Source organism: Canis lupus, chromosome 20 (genome assembly GCF_011100685.1).
Source record: "Canis lupus familiaris isolate Mischka breed German Shepherd chromosome 20, alternate assembly UU_Cfam_GSD_1.0, whole genome shotgun sequence".
NCBI lineage: Eukaryota > Metazoa > Chordata > Mammalia > Carnivora > Canidae > Canis > Canis lupus.
This window is the reverse complement of record NC_049241.1, coordinates 38383834-38404629: the sequence shown is the minus strand read 5'-3', so window position 1 is coordinate 38404629 and position 20796 is coordinate 38383834. Positions and strand designations below refer to the sequence as shown.

General features: G+C 43.6%; 1 protein-coding gene across 8 annotated transcripts in view; it reads left to right on the top strand.

Annotated features, from left to right (window-relative positions):
- RAD54L2 (RAD54 like 2) overlaps positions 1-20796 on the top strand; it is a 122448-nt gene that overhangs the window by 90966 nt on the left and 10686 nt on the right. For all 8 annotated transcript variants that reach the window (XM_038566307.1, XM_038566304.1, XM_038566308.1 and 5 more), the window contains 14 exons: positions 4943-5144; positions 6525-6664; positions 7294-7410; positions 7733-7959; positions 8777-8959; positions 9150-9283; positions 10640-10836; positions 12114-12456; positions 13142-13319; positions 14599-14850; positions 15072-15190; positions 16829-16947; positions 19190-19289; positions 20247-20452. In XM_038566307.1, the coding sequence (XP_038422235.1) occupies positions 4943-5144; positions 6525-6664; positions 7294-7410; positions 7733-7959; positions 8777-8959; positions 9150-9283; positions 10640-10836; positions 12114-12456; positions 13142-13319; positions 14599-14850; positions 15072-15190; positions 16829-16947; positions 19190-19289; positions 20247-20452 (2517 nt within the window). The remainder of the gene's footprint in view (positions 1-4942; positions 5145-6524; positions 6665-7293; positions 7411-7732; positions 7960-8776; positions 8960-9149; positions 9284-10639; positions 10837-12113; positions 12457-13141; positions 13320-14598; positions 14851-15071; positions 15191-16828; positions 16948-19189; positions 19290-20246; positions 20453-20796) is intronic.

Below are 20796 nucleotides of genomic sequence, written 5' to 3'. Positions count from 1 at the left end.
AATGTAGAAGGCTAGGAAAAAAGGGTCTTGAAAGTAGTCCTCCCTGGGACAGGGGTTGATGTCTGTGCCAGCATCCAGGAAGGTTTTTGGGTCTACACCTCAGCCTGCCTTGGATAAGGGGTTATTCCCTGGGGAGAGGTAGGGAAGTGGTTGTTGGGTTGGGAGGCCCCTCCTGCTGCTGTTTTGCTTAATTAATTTTAGCCAGTATTGAACTGCAGGTATCTTTCCAACTATTCCACCTTGTCTAAAGTCTCTATTCCTTTTGCTTATGCTCCTATATCTCCCTAGAATGTTTTTTCCCCCTTGTAGTAGTTGGTGCCTACTTACTGTATTAGATTAAACCCAGGTTTCACCTTTCAAGGAAGCACTCTGCCCCCCATGCCCAGCCCTAGGCAAGGCTGGATTGGGTGTCCTTTCCCCAAGATTTGTTGCTATTAGGCGCTCACCTCATGTGTTTTCCCATGTGCATCATTCCATTGTGCCTTGGCGCAGAGCTGGTACTCAAATGCTCATATAAATGCTCATTTAGTGTGTTAGGCTAAACTAAAAGGCAAGGGGCAGGAAAAGGCATCAGTGGCTAGTTTGCAGTAGTCTCATGCAGAGAGTTTTAGAAAAAGATGTGGTCAATAGTCTCATGTGGCTGGTGGTATGTGTGTGAGGGGTATACACACAAATGCGTATTTGTAAGAAACACTTTGTGAGAACAAAGCAGTTTATGTCATTTCTCCTCCTTTTGCTTTCTTATTTTCTGATTTTTGATTAGGATAAAAAAGTTAAAGTTTGAATTTTCCACACAAATAAATATTACTACTCAGCATGGCTGACTAAGCCCTGTAGCTTTGCTGCTAGACAGTTCAATGTCGTTGGGAGTATGAAGTTCCATGGAGTGTGCAGACCTGGGTGTAAAAAAGAATATTTTCCTGAAGAGAGCTATTGACATCCCCATTTTACAAATATGGGGAACTATGGCTCAGAGAAGTTGAACTTGTGAACATAGAGCTAGTAAGTAAGTGACAGAGCCAGGATTCAGCACTAGTACTACCTATGAAGCTCATTCTGTTAACTGTCTGCTCCTGTGTTTCTTCTTGTTTATGATATACCCATAGACCAGCTATTTCTTTTTTAACTTTTTAGGGCTTTGGTTTTCAAATTTAGAATGAAGGGAGCAAAATTCACCTTGCAGTTATTAAAAAAAAAAGGAGATAAGAAACCAAACCCATTCCTTGTACCTGGAATGGTAGTAGTTCTAGACAAAGCAGCAGCTGTTTTATATGGTATTTATTACGTGTCGAGCATTGTTCCAGAGCTTCATCTAGGCTACCTCACATAACTATCTCTTCAACCGTCGGACTGAGGAATAGCATGACAGTTGTTATTCCCTTATTATAATTGAGGAACAAATAAGGGACAGAACTGACATTCACACCCCAGAAGTCTGGTTTCAGTGTCCACAGTGAACCCCTGTGCCCGGTTATCTCTCAGGAAACGTTAGTTTCCAACTCCATGCTGTTCTAGAACCCGGGCATCAATATGAAAGAGATCATAAGGAACTCACAATGGTAATAGAAGTATAGTAAACCATAGCAGGTAAGCAGTGATGGAGTGTCTGAGACACTCATGATTCTTTGACTTGCCACTGACTGATGAGATGGTCCATTTGTTGTTTTTTTGGTGATTAAGTGCATATGATGATGACTTATGGTATGTTTTTCTTTTGGTGTGGGGACATCAGCTTACTGGTTCACTCATTGAGGCCTATGGCAACACTGTATCTTTTACCAAAGCCTACAGTATTCAGTGTTTCTTATTTACCCCCCTTTGGCATCTGAGTCCATACTGACATAAAAAAAATTTTGAATATGTAAATGAGGGAGAAGGGACAAAATCTTCCTTACAGAAGAGAAGGATTCCAAATAATAAATGTAGACACAGAGGGAAATAGCCACCATTAGAACACCATAGTAATAATTTCTCCAGGTAAGAGCCATTGATGAATGTTAAAACTGGTGGGTAAATTTTTAGAAACAGGATATTTGCATTCTCAAAGCCTCACAGTTCCCTACCACTCCAAATATTTTCACGTGGTTTAACATATGTCCAGAAATTCTTTGCCCGTCTCAGGATATAGCACTTAATTCTCTTCCCCTTGAATGTGGACTGGGCTTAGTGATTTGCTTCTAATGAATAAAAATATGGAAAAGACAAAGTAGTAATTTTATAGTGAAGAAATTTGGCAGACACCACTTTAAACAAGTGATCTAGGTTAATATCACCAGTAATAAGTCATATTGATATCATGTATCCTGGTAAGATGTCATGAGAAAGACACTTTACTTCTGTGGTTTAATCATGAGAAAATATTAGATGTTCAAATTAGGGGACAGTCTACAAAACACCTGATTAGTACTTTTCAAAAAACTGTCATAGTCATGAAAGACAAAAATAGCCTGATAAACTGTCACAGTTTAGAGAGACTGCGACATGAGAGCTAGATGCAGTATGATATCCTGGATGGAATCCTATAACAGAAAAAGGATATTAGTGATTAGTGGAAAACTGGTGAAATCCAAATAAACTTTAAAGTTTAGTTAAAAACATGGGGTGCCTGGGTGGTGTGGTTGGTTGAATGTCTGACTCTTGACTTCGGCTCAGATCATGACCTTGGGGTTGTAGGATTGAGCCCCCTTTCAGCCTCATGGTCAGTGTAGCTTGCTTGAGGTTCTCTCTCCCTTTCCCTCTGCCCCTCCTGCCCATGCTCTCTTTCTCTAAAATAAATAAACAAATCAGGTCACCTGAGTGGGAGTGATTGAACATCTGCCTTTGGCTCATGTAGTGATTCCTGGGTCCTGGGATTGAGTCCCACATCAGGCTCCCTGTGAGGAGCCTGCTTCTCTCTCTCTCTCTCTCTCTCTCTCTCTCTCTCTCTCTCATGAATGAATAAATAAAATCTTTAAAATAAATATATAAGCAAACAAGCAAATCTTTAGTTAAAAAACAAACAAAAGGGACACCTGGGTGGCTCAGTGTTTGAGTGTCTGCCTTTGGCTCAGGGCATGATCCCAGGGTCCTGGGATCGAGTCCCACATCTGGCTCCCAATGGGAAGCTTGCTTCTCCCTCTGTGTCTCTGCCTCTCTCTCTGTGTGTCTCATGAATAAATAAATAAAATCCTTAAAAAAATTTAAAAAATAAAAATAAATTACAGCAAACAAAAAAAATCCCACCAAAACCCCAGACTTCCTGAGTCCTTCCTACCTGCCTGAAAGCCAAGTTTCATTGACACCTTAGTTACAGCATTTATGATCTAGTTTTTTTTTTTTTTTAAGATTTTATTTATTTATTCATGAATGACACAGAGAGAGAGAGGCAGAGACATAGGCAGAGGGAGAAGCAGGCTCCATGCAGGAAGCCCGATGTGGAACTTGATCCCAGGACTCCAGAATCACGACCTGAGCCAAAGGCAGACCTCAACCGCTGTGCCACCTAGGCATCCCTGTGTTCTAGTTTTAAATTGCTCTTACTTTTGGGGAAGACCTTTTAGTTGTGTAGTGCTTATAGTTGGGAGGCTCTGGTGGATTTGGGGACAGGCTTACGGTCTGTGTGACTATCAAGGCTTGCCCATCCAGTAAACAGAATGCTGCTCAGCAGACTGAGGAAGAGGGATGTGCACACGGATCCTCCTACACCAACCCCAGTCTTTGCTTGTGTTTGATGCCACAAATGACATTCTTTCTGCCAGGAATTTCCTCGTTTCCACCCCCCCCCCCCCCTTAAGGCAGTATCTTTAGACATTGTCACTTTACAAGGCCTCACTCAGATTTTACCTCTCAAAAATTCTTGTGTGATCACACCACAAAGTAGTATCTTTCATATTCTTGTGACTCTAAGGCAGTTATTCTTGATTTAGCTAATTATCTCTGGCTAGAAAAGTAATGTCTTATATTTTGAAGTTCTTTAGGTCAGTTGGCCTGCCCTTCCTGTGGTGGTTAGCACATCTTGCCTTATTATCTCTAGAAAACAAACTTCTTACAAGGAAGAGGTCTTCTAAACATCCCTTGAAGCATCTTGAAACAGTGTTTGGCATGTTGTAGGCTGTCATTAAATGGCCAGTGAATTGAAGGAGTGAATGCGGGGCACCTGGGTGGCTCAGTGGCTGAGCGTCTGCCTTTGACTCAAGTGGTGATCCCCGGATCAAGTCCTGCATTGGGCTCCCTGCAGGGAGCCTGCTTCTCCTCTGCCTATGTCTCTGTTTCTCTCTGTGTGTCTCATGAATAAATACATAAAATCTTAAAAAAAAAAAAAAAAAGAAGGAATGAACGCTTTAGGACCCTGAAAGGAGGGATATTTCTCTTGTTGGCAGATGAGACACAAATGAGTGTGAGCTGAATTTGGAATCTACTGCCCCTTTCAAAGCATTCTGAGGCCATGAAGCTTCCTCACTCTGAGCAGAGTGCTAAATTAAAGCAAGCATGATGGCTATCATTTGTTGTGAGCCTACTCTGGAGCAGCGTGGTTCTAGACATGCACACTATTTAGTTCTCGTAACAACTCTGAAATGTATACATCACTCCTCTCATTTTATAGATCAGCCCACTGAGATTCAAAGAGCTTTAAGTCATTTGCCCTAGCTTACCAGCTAATAAGTTGCTGAGTTGAGATTTGAACTCAGGTTTGCCTGGCATCAAAACCAATTTTTCGGGATCCCTGGGTGGCGCAGCGGTTTGGCGCCTGCCTTTGGCCCAGGGCGCGATCCTGGAGACCCGGGATCGAATCCCACGTCAGGCTCCCGGTGCATGGAGCCTGCTTCTCCCTCTGCCTGTGTCTCTGCCTCTCTCTCTCTCTGTGTGACTATCATAAATAAATAAAAATTAAAAAAAAAAAACAAACCAATTTTTCTCCCTGTAAAGTTCAGTCCCTGGCACCTTTCTCTCTTTGTCTTTTCAGACCCATCCCTGGAAGACATGTGTGGCACTGAGTGTGCCCAGCTGGACGAAGATGGGCAGCGGCCACCACGGTGCACTTCAACTACCTCATCTCAGTCTGAGCCTTCAGAGCAGCTTAGGCGCCACCAAGGCAAGAGCCTAGCCTCCGAGGACCCCAAAAAGAAGAGAGCTCAGAAGCCCTCCCATATGAGGAGAAACATACGGTGAGCTGTGCTCAGGATAAGAGGAGAAGGGAAGGAATAGAGGCATTACTTTCATTTGAAGGCTGTCAGTAGCAGGACTGGTTTGAGCAAGAGAGTCCCTTTATCAAAGAAGAAAGGTGTAATCTGTGTTCCTGATTTATAGAGAGATGCAGCTCAGGACAACCTCATGCTGTGAGAGGTTATGGGCAATTGTGGTGGACGCTCAAGCTGTGCTGGGGAGTCTCTTACTCTCTGGAGGCTCTGGGGGCAGCCTAAAGATGATAGGGAACTCTGGTTGGACTCTGTTTTTTCCTTTATTTTTCCCTTATGTTTCAAAACAGGAGGAGATAGGGATGCCTAGGTGGCTCAGTGGTTGAGCATCTGCCTTTGGCTCAGGGCATGATCTTAGAGTTCCAGGATTGAGTCCCTCATTGGGCTCTCTGCATGGAGCCTGCTTCTCCCTCTGCCTGTCTCTACCTCTCTCAGTGTCTCTCATGAATAAATACATAAAATCTTAATAAAAACAAAACAAAACAACAAAAACAGGAGGAGATAAGTTGAATCCTCATTTTCTTAGAGCTCACCTTCGTTTGGTAGGAATTGTCTGGTCCAAAGTAGGGCTTTTTCCTTGACCTAAGTGAGTGGCAGATGTGAGCTTCCTTAACTGTCCAAATCTCTCACAGCTCTTCCTTCTGCCACATAACCCTTTTTGCTATTGAAAGGAGATCACCGAGATCTTTTTCTCCTCCTACTTTCATTTTTTTTTTAAATCATAATGATAGCTTAAAAACATTACTTAAAATTTAGGAAATAAAGATGCAGAATCATCTATAATCCTACTTTCCCATATAACAACTCTATTTTAAATATTGTTTTTCTATTTTATGAATCACGAATTGCTCTGTTTTGTTCTTGGATCTGTTATGTGCAGAGATGAACCTTCAGGGGGGAATCCCTGAGTGGCTCAGTGGTTTGGTGCCTGCCTTTGGCCCAGGGAGTGGTCCTGGATTACTGGGATTGAGTCCCACATCAGGCTTCCTGCATGGAGCCTGCTTCTCCCTCTGCTTCTCCCTCTGCCTGTCTCTCTTCCTCTCTCTCTCTCTCTCATGAATAAATAGATAAAATCTTAAAAAAAAAAAAAAAAAGATGAAACTTCAGTGGCATGTCTCAGGAAGTTAAATAATATGGAAAAAATGTTGGCCCAGAATCACCTGAGCCTTGAAGTCCTTTTTTTTTTTTTTTTTAAACCTTGCCTATTGCATGGATGTGTGGGGACTGATGGAGCTTCTCTTTCTCTTGCCTCAGACTTCTGAGCTCAGCAGTGAGCTCTTTAGTTTGACATTATGTTGCCCAAATCTCAAGTAAACCAACCCAAATGCTCACTCTTATTGTAATATTTAGAAAGCTGCTCCGGGAGGATCAATTGGAGCCGGTTACCAAAGCAGCACAACAGGAAGAGTTGGAAAGAAGGAAACGCCTGGAGCAGCAGAGGAAGGATTATGCAGCTCCCATTCCTACAGTTCCCCTGGAGTTCCTTCCCGGTAAGCCAGGGGCAGTGGAGGCAGTGGGAGAGGCCCTGCAGTGTAGGGAGAAGAGGCCTTGGACACACAGTGGTGAAGGGCAGATCTGAAATAAAACCGTGGGAATTAAGACCATGGCCTCTCAGTCATTCAGTTTTCTAGGAGCAAATGATCAGAAACATCTAAAAAGTTAAGTGAATAAAAATGTACCCCTCAGGGGCCCCCCGGCTGGCTTAGTGGGTAAAACATGTGACTCCTGATCTCAGGGTTGTGAGTTCAAGCCCCACATTGGGCATAGACTTTACTTTAAAAAAAAAAAACAAAATAAAGTAATAATGATAATAAGTGGTTTTTTTAAAAAAATATACTCCTCAGATTGACCTATTATTTAGATTTTTTTTTCTCCCATAATTTTGGATCATAACCTGCCAAGGGATTAGGATCTCTTCTAGTGGTCAGGTGGACACTCAGAGGTGAGAACTAGTAAAGACAAGGGAAGTTAGGGGGACAGAAGGGGATTGAGACACCCCCCTCTAATTCTCTCCTCAGTCCCCTTGAAAGCAACAAAGAAAGAAACTGATGAATCATTTGGGGAGATGGGTTTGAGCTAAATGTGGTTGTCACATTCCTTTCCATCTTTCCTTCCCTAGAGGAAATTGTCTTAAGAGCAAGCGATGGTCCCCAGCTGCCTCCTCGGGTGCTGGCCCAGGAAGTCATTTGTTTGGACAGCAGCAGTGGCAGTGAGGATGAAAAAAGCAGTAGAGATGGTAAGGTTGAGCCAGAGGTACCTCTACTTTCTCCTTACTCAATGTTCACCCCGAGTAATTGGCTGTACCTCTGAATAAAAATTAGTCCTTCTCCATTTGGTTTGGGGTCTGACCATAACAAATGTCCCTGAGTCTCCTTGTAAATGTAGAGTTTTCCCTTATCTTATCTTAATTTGAAGTTGGAAGAGAGAAATAATAAAACTTAAAATTTTACAAGTGATGACAAATTCTAACTTTATTTCCATGCTATAATGCTTTAATGATGGGCAATAAATTATCTCTGCTCCCTGGGTTTTTGTTTTTGTTTTGTTGGCTGTCTCAGAGGTGATTGAACTGAGCTCTGGAGAGGAGGACACTCTGCACATTGTAGACAGCAGTGAGTCTGTCAGTGAGGAGGATGAGGAAGAGGAGAAGGGTGGCACCCATGTGAATGACATCTTAAACCAGCGTGATGCTCTGGGGCGGGTCCTCGTCAACCTGAACCACCCTCCAGAGGAGGAGAATGTCTTCCTGGCCCCGCAGTTGGCAAGGGCAGTGAAACCTCATCAGGTACAGCAGATCTGGACTCTCCTCTGTTTCCTTTCAGCTTCCTTGCTGAGGGCATCACCTGCTGGTAGTTTTTAGCACCACAGTCTATGAAATACTTGTTTGGTACCTCAAGCAGCTATTGGAAAGGCCTGATCCTTCCTCCTAACAGTTGATGCTTCAGGATTTCTGATGAATGGGAAGGGCAAGCCTTAGATGCCCTATTGTGTAGGAGGTGCTGGATCTCTTGGTTTGATGATCTTGAGCTTCCTTCTGTGAGATCTGCAAGACTGATTAAGATGCTATCTAGAGGGCAGTGCTTTGATTAGGAAATTGCTTTGATTCTGGAAGTCGTTCCAGAAGAGATCCAAGAGTCAGGAGTCTGAGGGACTTTCTGATAGGAGGGGGCAGAGTAGTTTGTATTGACCCAGAGCCCTGAACCCAGACCAATGAGTGGAAGTTCCATGAAGATAGAGATGACTTAACATAACAACCCTTAATAAGAACTACTCCTAATGGAGTAGTTACTCCATTAGTAGTTACTCTCTTAAGGTAAGAACCAAGGGCTGAGTGAGAGGCCCTGTCAAGAATTTGGTACTGCAGATTTTCGCCTTATATGGGCCATTTTACCAGGTGAATGATTTTCTGTGTTTTCTCCAAGAAAATTGTCACCAGCCTATAGACTAGTCAGGGTACAGGTAACTTCTGTAGCTGTCCATACCAACTGTCTGCTGTGGTGCCTGCTCATTTACTTAATTCTGACTAATTCCAAAATGAATAAAACTAGAGCCCTGGTCTTTGCCAGCTCCTTTAACTATTGTCTGTGTTTGTCCTTTGTTAGATTGGTGGGATCCGGTTCCTGTATGATAACCTGGTTGAATCTCTTGAGAGGTTTAAGACCAGTAGTGGTTTTGGCTGTATTCTGGCCCACAGCATGGGTCTGGGGAAAACTTTGCAAGTGATCTCCTTCATTGACGTCCTCTTCCGCCACACGCCAGCCAAAACTGTCCTTGCCATTGTGCCGGTAAGAGTTGGGGAAGGCATTGTTTAGTCAGCCCCAGAGGAGGTCTGAGTTAATGCCTTGCTGGGTACTGAAAAGCTCAATGAGCCCAGCTTTGAGCTTGTTTCTTTTTGCTCGTTTGTTTGTTTGTTGTTTTGTTTTTGTTTTGAGCTTATTTCTTAAAACCATCTTTCTGGACTTGGCTATCTGACAGGTTAATACTCTTCAGAATTGGCTGGCAGAGTTCAACATGTGGCTTCCAGCTCCTGAAGCCCTTCCAGCTGACAACAAGCCTGAAGAAGTCCAGCCTCGTTTCTTTAAAGTTCACATCTTGAATGATGAGCACAAGTAGGTGGCCTACCTTCCGCTTTGCCCTTTCCTTTTAAACTTCTTCCCTGGGTCTGGATATTAAGGGAGTCTATTTGCATTTGAATCCTGCCTTCCTAGATTCTTTTGGTTTCTCAATGTGTCCTGCCCCGCCTCCCCCCTTACTCATTTTTTTTCCCTACCTAGCTTTTCAGTAAAGTCAGAGTTGGGTAGCCTGGGAAATTTCTTACATTCTGCTTAAAGATGCTTTTATATTCTGAAAAATATGCATACATCGTCTTATTTTCCCATGTGGATAGTAATAGAATTCAACATGATGAAATAAAACTGTCCACCTTCTAACTTTTCACCTTTTACATTTCTCTTTCTTAGAAGCATAATCAGCAGTCTCTTTTCAGCACTTATCTATAGTTGACCTTTAATGGTACAACTTCCAGCTTTGAAAAGTACAAGCTTTTGTTTTAGATTTAAATAAAATTATTTATATTTCCATTCCATAAATTCAACTTGATTTCCAAAACTCTAAAACTGTTTCTTGGTTCAAGCTAGCTATCCATGCTATCCTTTCCCCTTACTGGCATGGATAATTGAGAAGATAGACTTTGTTTTCTGCAGAGGCTGCCTTTTGTGATGTTTGGTCACATACATCAAAATGGGAAAACTGTGAGTGGCCCCCTAAATGGTTTGATCACCTGCTCTTTTTTCTTAGATTTCAGGACTGTTAGTCCACATGCAGTTAATGAATTACAGTCAGGGCTCAGTTGTTTAGGAGTAGAGGAACTGTGCTGAGTGTCATCTGGGCTTTGCTACTTTTTCTCATTTACTGCTTATCCTTGGTTCTTTACTCACTAGGGCCTGGACAGGTAAAATGTGGAATATTGTCCTTGCTTTTACCTTGTATTTATTATGGGAATAACTTGAAATTCTTTCTCTCAAATGTAGAATTATAGCCATGCATGTATATCTAAGGGAGTTGTCACTTTTTCTTTAAGAGACAAAGAGGTGGGGCTGAGGGAGAGGGAGAGAGAGAAATCTTAAGCAGGCTCTGTGCTGGGTGTGGATTGAGCACAACACTGTGACCTGAGCCAAAATCAAGGGTCAGACACTTAACTGACCGAGCCACCCAGGTGTCCCAGGAGTTGTCACTTTTGTTTGCCTTGTGCCATTGTATTTCTGTTTTTCTACTATTTAACTGTCATCAGCCAACCAGTCCGTCCTCAGTGTGATGAACATCTCTGAGATGCTGGGAAAGTCCAGGGGCAGCTGGCCGGCCACTGTGATGCTGCCACTGAATGTCCATCATCATAGCTCTGATTGTGAGCAATTCTTCCTAGGGACCAGTGGAAGCAGTAATTTTTTCTCTGTTCACTCTTGCAGGACAATGGCAGCTCGTGCTAAAGTGATGGCTGATTGGGTGTCAGAGGGTGGGGTGCTGCTGATGGGTTACGAAATGTACAGACTCCTCACCCTGAAGAAATCCTTTGCCACAGGTAGATCGAAGAAAACCAAGAAACGTTCTCACCCGGTCATCATTGATCTAGATGAGGAAGATCGACAGCAGGAGTTTCGGAGAGGTAGGCAGCCTATCCCTGGATACTCTTGGGGGTGGTATTTCAGGAAAAAAGAAATAGTGTCTGCAGTAGCACCAAGTCAGATATGGAGATTATTGATGTGAGTTGTATTGTCATGAACCAGAAATCCTGACCCCTAAGATAGGTGGAATGACCTCCAGTGGCTTTGAGAAGGTACTGCTCTCCTTGCCTGCTATGGAATTCTGGGTGGGCCACATACAGGCTGTCTCAGGGAGACTCCTCTGCCCATCTGGCCCTGTTTCTCTCACAGAGCAGTTGGGAGAGTGACCGTTCACCTCACTTCGTCCTAGAGGTGTTCTGGAATAGCAATAAGAAAATATTTATAGGCAGCCCCAGTGGCGCAGCGGTTTAGCGCCGCCTGCAGCCCGGGGTGTGATCCTGGAGACCCGGGATCGAGTCCCACATCGGGCTTCCTGCATGGAGCCTGCTTCTCCCTCTGCCTGTGTCTCTGCCTCTCTCTCGCTCTCTCTGAATGAATAAATAAATAAATCTTTAAAAAAAAAAAAAAGAAAATATTTATAAAAGATTTATATCACTGGCATACAGAGCAGTGATAATATTATGAATTTATAAAAGAATTAACCCAGTTTTTTTACTGAAAGCCATTCCTCTCATAGTTCTAGTTCTGTTTCCTCTTCTAAGGGTTTTTTGCCCATTTGGGGAAAAAAGTTTGTTTTAAGTTCAGAAGCTGTTTAATTTTATAGGGGTCTCTTCATCTGTAGATTATGTTCTAGGTTTGCTTCTTTGGTAGTGCTGGGATGAATTTGCCATTTAGCAATGGCAAATTCTGGCAGGTAACTCCAGGAAGACTTTGTCCTTTAGCTAGCTCCCCACCAGCCAGTCCATAGATGGTGCCAAGACGCTGACAAGGGTGAGAGCCACCTCAATGTCTGGATGATTCCCATCAGTCTCACCCAGACTCGTTTTTAATCCTAGTCTGGTACTTTGTAAAGTCACACTCTCTGCCACCAGTTGGTATAAGCCCTAGGAATGCAAGGTGTTTTACTTTTAGCCTAAAAGAAAAAAAAATAAGGAAAGGAAAAGATACTTACTGCAAGAGTCAATAGTCCAGGTTAACATGTCACACCAAATGCACAGGAGCCTGGATGGCTGGCTCCCTTTCACTAATGGGGGCTGACTCTTGCTTTCCTGCTTCCTTCATTTCTTCTGTCTCCTCCAGGGTGCACCCCTACTTCTCATATTGTTGACTAAGAGCAGGCCCTCTCACCCTCTGACTCCGGATCCTCTTCCCTCCCTAGAGTTTGAGAAGGCCTTATGCCGCCCTGGCCCTGATGTGGTGATTTGTGACGAGGGACACCGCATCAAAAACTGCCAGGCCAGCACCTCGCAGGCCCTGAAGAACATTCGCTCTCGCCGTCGGGTGGTGCTGACCGGGTACCCCCTGCAGAACAACCTCATTGAGTACTGGTGCATGGTGGACTTTGTGCGCCCAGACTTCCTTGGCACCCGGCAGGAGTTCAGCAACATGTTTGAACGCCCCATTCTGAATGGACAGTGTATTGACAGCACGCCTCAGGATGTTCGCCTAATGCGTTACCGGAGCCACGTCTTGCACAGCCTCCTAGAAGGCTTTGTGCAAAGGTGAGCCATCCTTAGGGCCCTGTGTTTTGAACCCTCAGGGAGACCTTGGTGTAATGGGCATGCAAAGCTGTCCCAAAGGGGAGCTGTTACAGCAGGAGGGTCCATTCCTAGTGGGTGATAGTAAAACTTTCTTTTTAGTGAGTAGCTTTTCGTGAATAGCACACAGATGATGGATAGCCACTGTTTCAGTCCTCTGAAAGTTTGGCTTAGAAGTGCTTCCCTCAGAAGTTAATCTTTGAAGTTTCCAGGGATACCTGCCTTACTTACTGAAAAGCAAAAGAGAGCTAGCCTTCTGCTGACTTGGCAAAAGCATACAAGTGCTGGTTCTCAGGGGCATGGCCTCACCCATTTCAGCATCTTGGTAGATGTAGTTAGGATAGTCTAAAGCAATCCCCTTATTTTTGCTTGTTAAGATGGCATGTGTGCAGAAAGCTCAAAGAAATAGCCCTGGATCCAGGTACCAACCTGAAGTTCCCAGTCTCTGCCACCCTATCCTCTTTGCTTTAATTCTTAGTCTTAAAATGTGATTCTTCTGATGGTCGCTAAACCAGTTCTCATTATTGCAAGGCTGCTGTGAACGGTGAGATCAAGAGGAGGTATGGCAGAAATGCAAGGTTCTCTTGTTTTCCTGCACTGACCTCTCCTGGCCACACAGGCTTGACAATTCTGATCTCTACCTTTGTAGGAGAGGCCACACTGTGCTGAAGATTCATCTCCCTGCCAAGGAAGAAAATGTAATCCTGGTGCGGCTCTCGAAGATCCAGCGAGATTTGTACACACAGTTTATGGACCGCTTCCGAGACTGTGGTAGCAGTGGCTGGCTGGGGCTGAACCCCCTCAAGGCTTTCTGCGTGTGCTGCAAGGTGTGTTGAGGCCTCAGGGAATACTGACACACAGATGAAGGATGCACACAGTCCCAAGGGAGTTCTTCCTACTGGGAGTCCTTGATAAAGGAAGAATAAAATGAGAGGGGCTACTTCCCCGGTTGGCTGCATCAGGGAACAGGGGAGCCCAAAGAGAGGTGTGCCAATGTGTGCTGCACAATTCCTGGGGGTGCCACTCATAGCCGAGGATATAAATGGTGTTTCTTGAGGTTGTGCAATTCATTTGTACAATTTGTACAAAATTTGAGAAACCACTTCCTTTCTCACCAATTTTTTCCCTTGGAAAAATGGGGTAATGGAAGAACATTGTGGGGCAGTTTATGATTGTTAATGTAATCAAGATTCAAGAAATATATAGCTTAGACAAGTTATTGGGGTACCTTCTGTTTGATTCTGTGTTTAATGAGATTGAGATATCATTCATCCTCGTAATGCTTGAGATGGTTTTGGGGAGAGCAGGGCCCAGGTATCTTCAGCACCAAGCTTCATGAACAGGTGGATAAACCCTGACTTATCTTTAGTATGTGCTCCCTGTTGCCTAATGAGGGGCTTGTTTCTTTGACAGCTCTCAGCTGACTTGTTGGTTATTATTCCCAATTGACCATTGCTTTAATAAGTCAGCTGAAGGTGTATGTCAGGGGACAGATGGGATTTCAAATTGTTTGTTTGTTTGTTTGTTTGTTTGTTTGTTTGTTTGTTTTGTAGCCACAGTCCTAGACCAGAGCCAGAAAGCTAGAGCAGACATAGTGTTTGAGCCAACATGCCCTTCCTGTCCCCCCACCCGCCCATTCCCCCAGCCCCCTGTACCCCACGAATTCTCAACTCCTGCCAGGAGTAGTCCTTGAAATGACTTCTGGTTGGTCATCTGTAAGTCAGATACATTTGTCCATAGGGAGAGATTAGTCTTATTTCATAGTTTCATGTAGTCGTTGGCTATAGCCACACAGCAAATCAGGAACATTATTATTCTTATTTAAATAAGAATGCAAGGCTTTGACATAGCCTTTCTGATTATGTACCAAACATGGGCATGCCCACTGGTATGAACTCTTTCACTCACATTACAATGGTCACAGCTGGTTAGTTAAAATGAATGTGTAGGCTCTTTGGATATGAGGGGGTTGGAGATACTTTGATTTTTGGTGTGACACTATGCTATGGGAGGTGTGTGTTTGAGCAAGTGCATGTTTCCAGGCTTCCTGGATACCCTTAGATTGTTCTCTGCCCTGTGCCATTTCTCCTTTAACTTGAACCTCAGATCTGGAATCACCCGGATGTGCTATATGAAGCCCTTCAGAAGGAGAGTCTGGCCAATGAGCAGGACCTAGATGTGGAAGAGCTTGGCTCAGCGGGGACTAGTGCCCGCTGCCCATCCCAGGGAACAAAAGGCAAGGGGGAAGACAGCACCTTGGCCTCCTCGATGGGAGAGGCAACCAACAGCAAGTTCCTACAGGGGGTTGGTTTCAACCCTTTCCAGGAGAGAGGCAACAACATTGTTACATATGAATGGGTGAGTCAAGCAGATCCTTCTGTGCCCATAAACCACTGCTGAGAAGGGATGGTACAAATTCTATGTGGGGAAATGGTGGGGGCTGCACAGTGTACTATACTACCAAGGTCTCTGCAGGGAACTATAAAGGTTGCCCATGAGCCTCTGCTTGGGAAAGGTGAATTTTATTTCTAGTGTTCTGTCATGGACCTGCTCTAAGCTGCCTCATTTTTGTCTTACAGGCTAAGGACCTTTTGACTAATTACCAGACTGGGGTCTTAGAGAACTCTCCTAAGATGGTACTGCTTTTCCACCTGATTGAGGAAAGTGTGAAGCTTGGGGACAAGATTCTTGTGTTCAGGTAGAAAGAGAAATTCCCCTATGACACTGTGTCTCTGTAGAAGAGTGACACAGCCCCTGCAGAGTGAGACCATCTTGGGTCACCACAGCTCCCCCACTTTTTTTCCTTCATGCCTCTTCAGCCCAGTGCTTTTTGTGAGGACCTTCTTACATTTCATCTCTTTCTTGGAGTTTTCTTATTTTACCCAATGTGGTTTCTCTGCAGAGAACAATTTAAAACCCTGGGCTGAAAAAAATAAAAAAATAAAAAATAAAACACTAGGCTGACATCGGAGGTCATAGTCTAATTCTTTAAATTATGGCCCAGGTCAGATCTGGCCTATGGCCTGCCTGAGAGCTAGTTTTTACATTTATTTTTAAAAGATTGATTGATAGAGCTAGTTTTTACATTTGTTTTTAAAAGATTGATTAATAGATAGATAGATAGATAGATAGATAGATAGATAGATAGTGCTTATAAGCAAGCTGAGTGGGGGGATCCAGAGGAGGAGGGAGAGACAAGCAGACTCAACATAGGACTGGATCTCACGACCCTGAGATGATGACCTGAGTTGAAATCAAGAGTCGAACGTTCAACCAACTGAGCCACCCAGGCACCCCTAGCTTTTACATTTTTTAAGTGTTTTTAAAAAGAAGAAAACTTAAATGTTTTCTTAAAAACACTTAAAAATGTTAAAAAACATTTTTAAGTGTTTTTAAAAGAAGAATATTTGACAGACTGTGTATAGTCTGCAAATCCTAAAAATATTTACTATCTGGCCCTTTACAGAGAACATTTGCTGACTTGTGGTCTAATCTGCTTCAGTCCTTACCCAACGTTTATTTTTTTTTAACTAAATAGATTTTGTGGGGGGGCACCTGACTGGCTCAGTTGGTAGAACATGCAGTTCTTGCTTTCAGGCTCATGAGTTCAAGCCCAGTGTTGGGTGTGGAACTTACATATACTTTGTTTATAAGGCCAAATAAATAATACAGTTTGTTCCAGAGTCACATTCTCAGTCTGGCCAGAACTTTGATGTCCATCAAGGCCTGACTCCTCAGGGAAATAGACATAGAGTTGATTGATTTTTGTTGTTGTTCTGACTAAATAATGCTCCAACAAGAGCTAATGGGAGCCTCCCAGAGTAAGGATTTCCATGTGTGACACACTTTGAGAGGACAGCAGTGATTCTAACTAGGGGACAGTCTAGTGTTCCACTGGTTTTATGTTATCACTTAACATATACAAGACTGCCTCTCTCTCTGTATAACTTTTGAAAGCAGCCAAATAATTCTGTCTCCTTAGTGAGACAGATAATATTGATTGTGGCCTATAATTACATCTAATGTATATTCATGCAATGTTGGTTTTTAATGATGCTATTTGTTACTATGCCTTGAGCTAAACCCCAGAATTTTTCAACTGAGGAAGTAATAGGGTAACATATGTAGTGAAGTGGTGATAATAAATGTGTGGATGACTTTGCTCCCATTATGAGCTAGGGAGAATACCCTTGGGGGTTCTTTGTGGGGTTATCCCTCAAGGGGCCAGGTTCTAGTAGCTCCTACTGTCAGAAGGCTGCACATGATTATGAGCCCATTGGGGAACAAGATTCCCTTGGGTCTGGGAGCCTTCTGAACCAAATGTTGTCCCTTCCAGCCAGAGCCTTTCCACCTTGGCTCTCATCGAGGAGTTCCTAGGGAAACGAGAAGTGCCCTGTCTACCTGGTGCTGATGGGCAAGGAGTACAGAAGTGGGTTCGAAACGTCAGCTACTTCCGTGAGTTCATTGCTGCTTTGTTTCTAGAGTCTTGGCAGGTTCTGCTTAAGGATTCCCTTTCCTTCTCTGCCTTTTTGTCTTCTACTCCATTCTCCATCAATTGCATAGGAGTATCTGGAGTAGCCAAGGAGCAGAGAGACACTGAGAACAAGCTGCTGTGTGTGAGGGATTATTCTGGAGGCTGAGGAGCTTGGGTGAGATAGGGGGAGAGCAGAGAAAGAAGTAGAAAGCATAAGCCTTGTCTTCATTTGACAACTCTAAGACAAATGCAGAGTAGTACTGGTCAAGCACCCTAACAGTTTCTAAGGAAAACAGAATCATTGCGGGGAGGATGGTTGGAGAAAGCTTCCTTGAAGAGGAGGTGGAACTTGCAGTAGACTTGCAAATATGGGCAGAACTTAAATATATAGAGTTAGTGTGGCCCAAAGGTCATTCTAGGAAGAAGAAGCAGAGTGAAGGTAAATAAGCCCAGATCATGCATTCTCTATAGGGGAGATCGTGTCCCTAAAGGGGTAAAAATTAGTTCTTGAGGGGACAAATTTTTTTTTAACTTTTCAAAAGTATAGGGCACAAATGGGCATGTAATAAATAAACATAGGCAGTTTATCTGTGATACTTAAAATTTCATGAAGGGCATGTTGATTGGTAAAAAAAAATGTATAAAAAGGCTCCTTAAGAGGGTGGTAATGAAAAGCAAAAGTTGAGAGATATTAACCTCAGGTACTTACTGTCTGCATATTGACTTTGGGCCAAATAGTTCTTTTTAGGCGGGTGGTCCTGTGCATCGTAGGATGTTTAACAGCGTCCCTGGTATTAGATGGTATTTTTTTTCATTATTTATTTATTTATTTATTTATTTATTTATTTATTTATTAATTATTTATTTATGATAGTCACAGAGAGAGAGAGAGAGATAGAGAGAGAGAGAGAGAGAGAGAGAAAGAGAGGCAGAGACATAGGCAGAGGGAGAAGCAGGCTCCATGCACCGGGAGCCCGACGTGGGATTCGATCCCAGGTCTCCAGGATCGCGCCCTGGGCCAAAGGCAGGCGCTAAACCACTGCGCCACCCAGGGATCCTGGTATTAGATGGTATTAATATCCACCTAGTTTTAACAACCAAAAATGTCTTCACACATTACCAAATGTCTCCTCTAGAGGGGGAGGGCAAGGAAATCACCCTTGTTGTAGAAGCACTGGCCTAAAGGAAGTATTTAGAGAATGGAGGTGCAGGGGGTTGTAGGAAGACCTCTAGCACAGGACCTAGCCCACAGCCTTTTGTTGACTGCAGGCTTGCCAAGTGTGAGTCAGTGCTGAGCTGTGCTTGGAAATTGTGAGAACTCCGATTGGGTGCTGATTGAGCCTCTAATACAGGCACTTTAAGGCTTCCTATAGCAGTAGCAATCCAGTTCTCCATGTGGTGTTTCATCTCTTTAGCTTCGCCCTTTTCTCTTTTTTCCCTGGGGTGACAAAGCCCCCTCTTCTCTTATTCATGCTTCCTCTAAACTGAAGATTACTTTTTTCTCCTTCCTTTGAGCTTCCCTCTTTTCAGCCATATACCCCATTCCACTGTTCCAGATCTGTTCCTTTTAATGTCTCCTTAGAGCAAGTCCTTAATCATAGGAGTTTGTTAACAAATTCCTGATGGAGGGATATAATCCATATCAAAATAGAACTCTTGGTCCTTCTGCACTCACCAAGATTTACAGGACTGAAGCAGAGAGGTCACCCTGAGCCAATGTTTACCAAGCTTCCCTATTTAGGATAATTCTTTTTTTTTTAAGCATTTTTAAAATTTTCATTTATTTATTCATGAGAGACACAGAGAAAGAGAGAGAGGTAGAGACACAGGCAGAGGGAGAAGCAGGCTCCATGCAGGGTGCCTGACTTGTGATTCTATCCCGGGTCTCCAGGACCACAACCTGGGCCAAAGGCGGCGCTAAACCGCTGAGCCACCCAGGCTGCCCTATTTAGGATAATTCTTATGCACTCTGAAGTCTAGGAACTTTGGAATTGACCTAAAATACTAAAGGGAGAAACATGGTTTATAATCCTTGTTGCACATGGGGTATTTTTAAATCATAGATGTCTGGGTCTCACCATAAACCCATGAAATGTCCAAGCGAGTGGAATCTGAGTATTGTAGTATATTTGGTTTTTGTTTTTAAAACACGTTTTCCCAGTGATTTTGCTGTGTACCTCTGCCCTCATGTGTCCATTTCTTATGATTTTCCTTCTGTCCTAGGGCTAGATGGTAGCACCCCTGCCTTTGAGAGGGAGCGGCTCATTAATCAGTTCAATGATCCCAGCAACCTCACCACCTGGCTATTCCTTCTGTCCACAAGGTGAGTGGATCCTGAGAGGTGAGGTCAGAGGGCTGTGTTCAGGGCAGTTGGTCACATAGGCAGATACCCAAAGGCTCATCCAAGTTCTGTGAGAAGAGATCTGCTCAGGTGTGTGACTTGTTTTTGAGGTCACACAGGGGATCCCAAAAGGAAGTTGTATCAGGAGGGTGATCATGATAGTGTCATGAAGTTCTTTGAGAACTTCATTAACAATGGGCATAATTAGCTCTACTCTCAGAAATATTCTCTTAGATGATGGGATTAACATCAAAGTGCTTTAAAAAGTAGAAAGTGTAATGTAACTATTAAAGGCTGGTGGCATTATTTGTCTCATGCCAAGCAGCTTGAAAGCTATGCTCTGTTCTGCCACTACAATGCCCTTGATGGGTATGAAATAGTCATTTTCCTATCTGGTAGACTAAACACACCAGAAACATCTGGATACAGATGTCTCCCTTTGAGTGACATTGCTCTGGAGCCGGGATGCAGGAGCCTTTCCCAGTACAGAGGAGTAGAGAGTGGGTTTTCTTTTTCTTTCTTTTTTTTTTTTTTTAAGATTTTTATTTATTTATTCATGAAAAAACACAGAGAAAGAGAGGCAGAGACACAGGCAGAGGGAGAAGCAGGCTCCTTGCAGGGAGCCTGATGTGGGACTCGATCCCGGGACTCCAGGATCACGCTCCGGGCCAAAGGCAGGTGCTAAACCACTGAGCCACCCAGGGATTCCCGAGTGAGTGGGTTTTCTTTCTGAGCTGGTAGGCACTTCTGTTTTGGATTATCAGGGCATATTTTTCAGTGCTTGAGGAATGTACTGTTCATCAGCAGAACAGTAGAATCTTCCAGTATGTTGTGCTTAGGACAAAGGAGGTAATACTGGGGCAGGAATCACAGAGTAAAACCAATTTTAAAACTGTTTTTAAACTAAAAGTTCTGTGATTGTTGGCTTCTGTTTTAAAGGGCCGGGTGCTTGGGTGTAAATCTGATCGGTGCCAACCGAGTGGTGGTGTTTGATGCTTCCTGGAACCCTTGCCATGATGCCCAGGCAGTATGTCGGGTATACCGTTATGGCCAGAAAAAGCCCTGTCATATCTATCGCCTTGTGGCTGATTTCACCCTTGAAAAGAAGATCTATGACCGTCAGATTTCCAAGCAGGGCATGTCAGGTAGGGCATCCTTCAGGCTCAATACTATCCTTATTATGTGAGTGGTGGGAGAGAAGGGGCTTGAGTGGGAACAGATGTAGGTTTGAATCACAGAAAATCAGCAGTTCCTCACATCTTATCCCAGTTCAAATAATTGCTTTAAGAGGGACTTGAACTCAACTTGTTGAGGCCAGGTATAATGAAAAGAGCTGAGCTAGGTGTGCAGGTTTCTTTTATAATATTTCCACTTCACCAGAGCCTCAGACCTTTCAAATATGGGATGGCCTGAGGTAGTTTTAGCTTTAGTGATAATTATGCCAGTAACAACCTCTCTTCTCTGCCAACCTTTGTAGCTATGCTTTTGT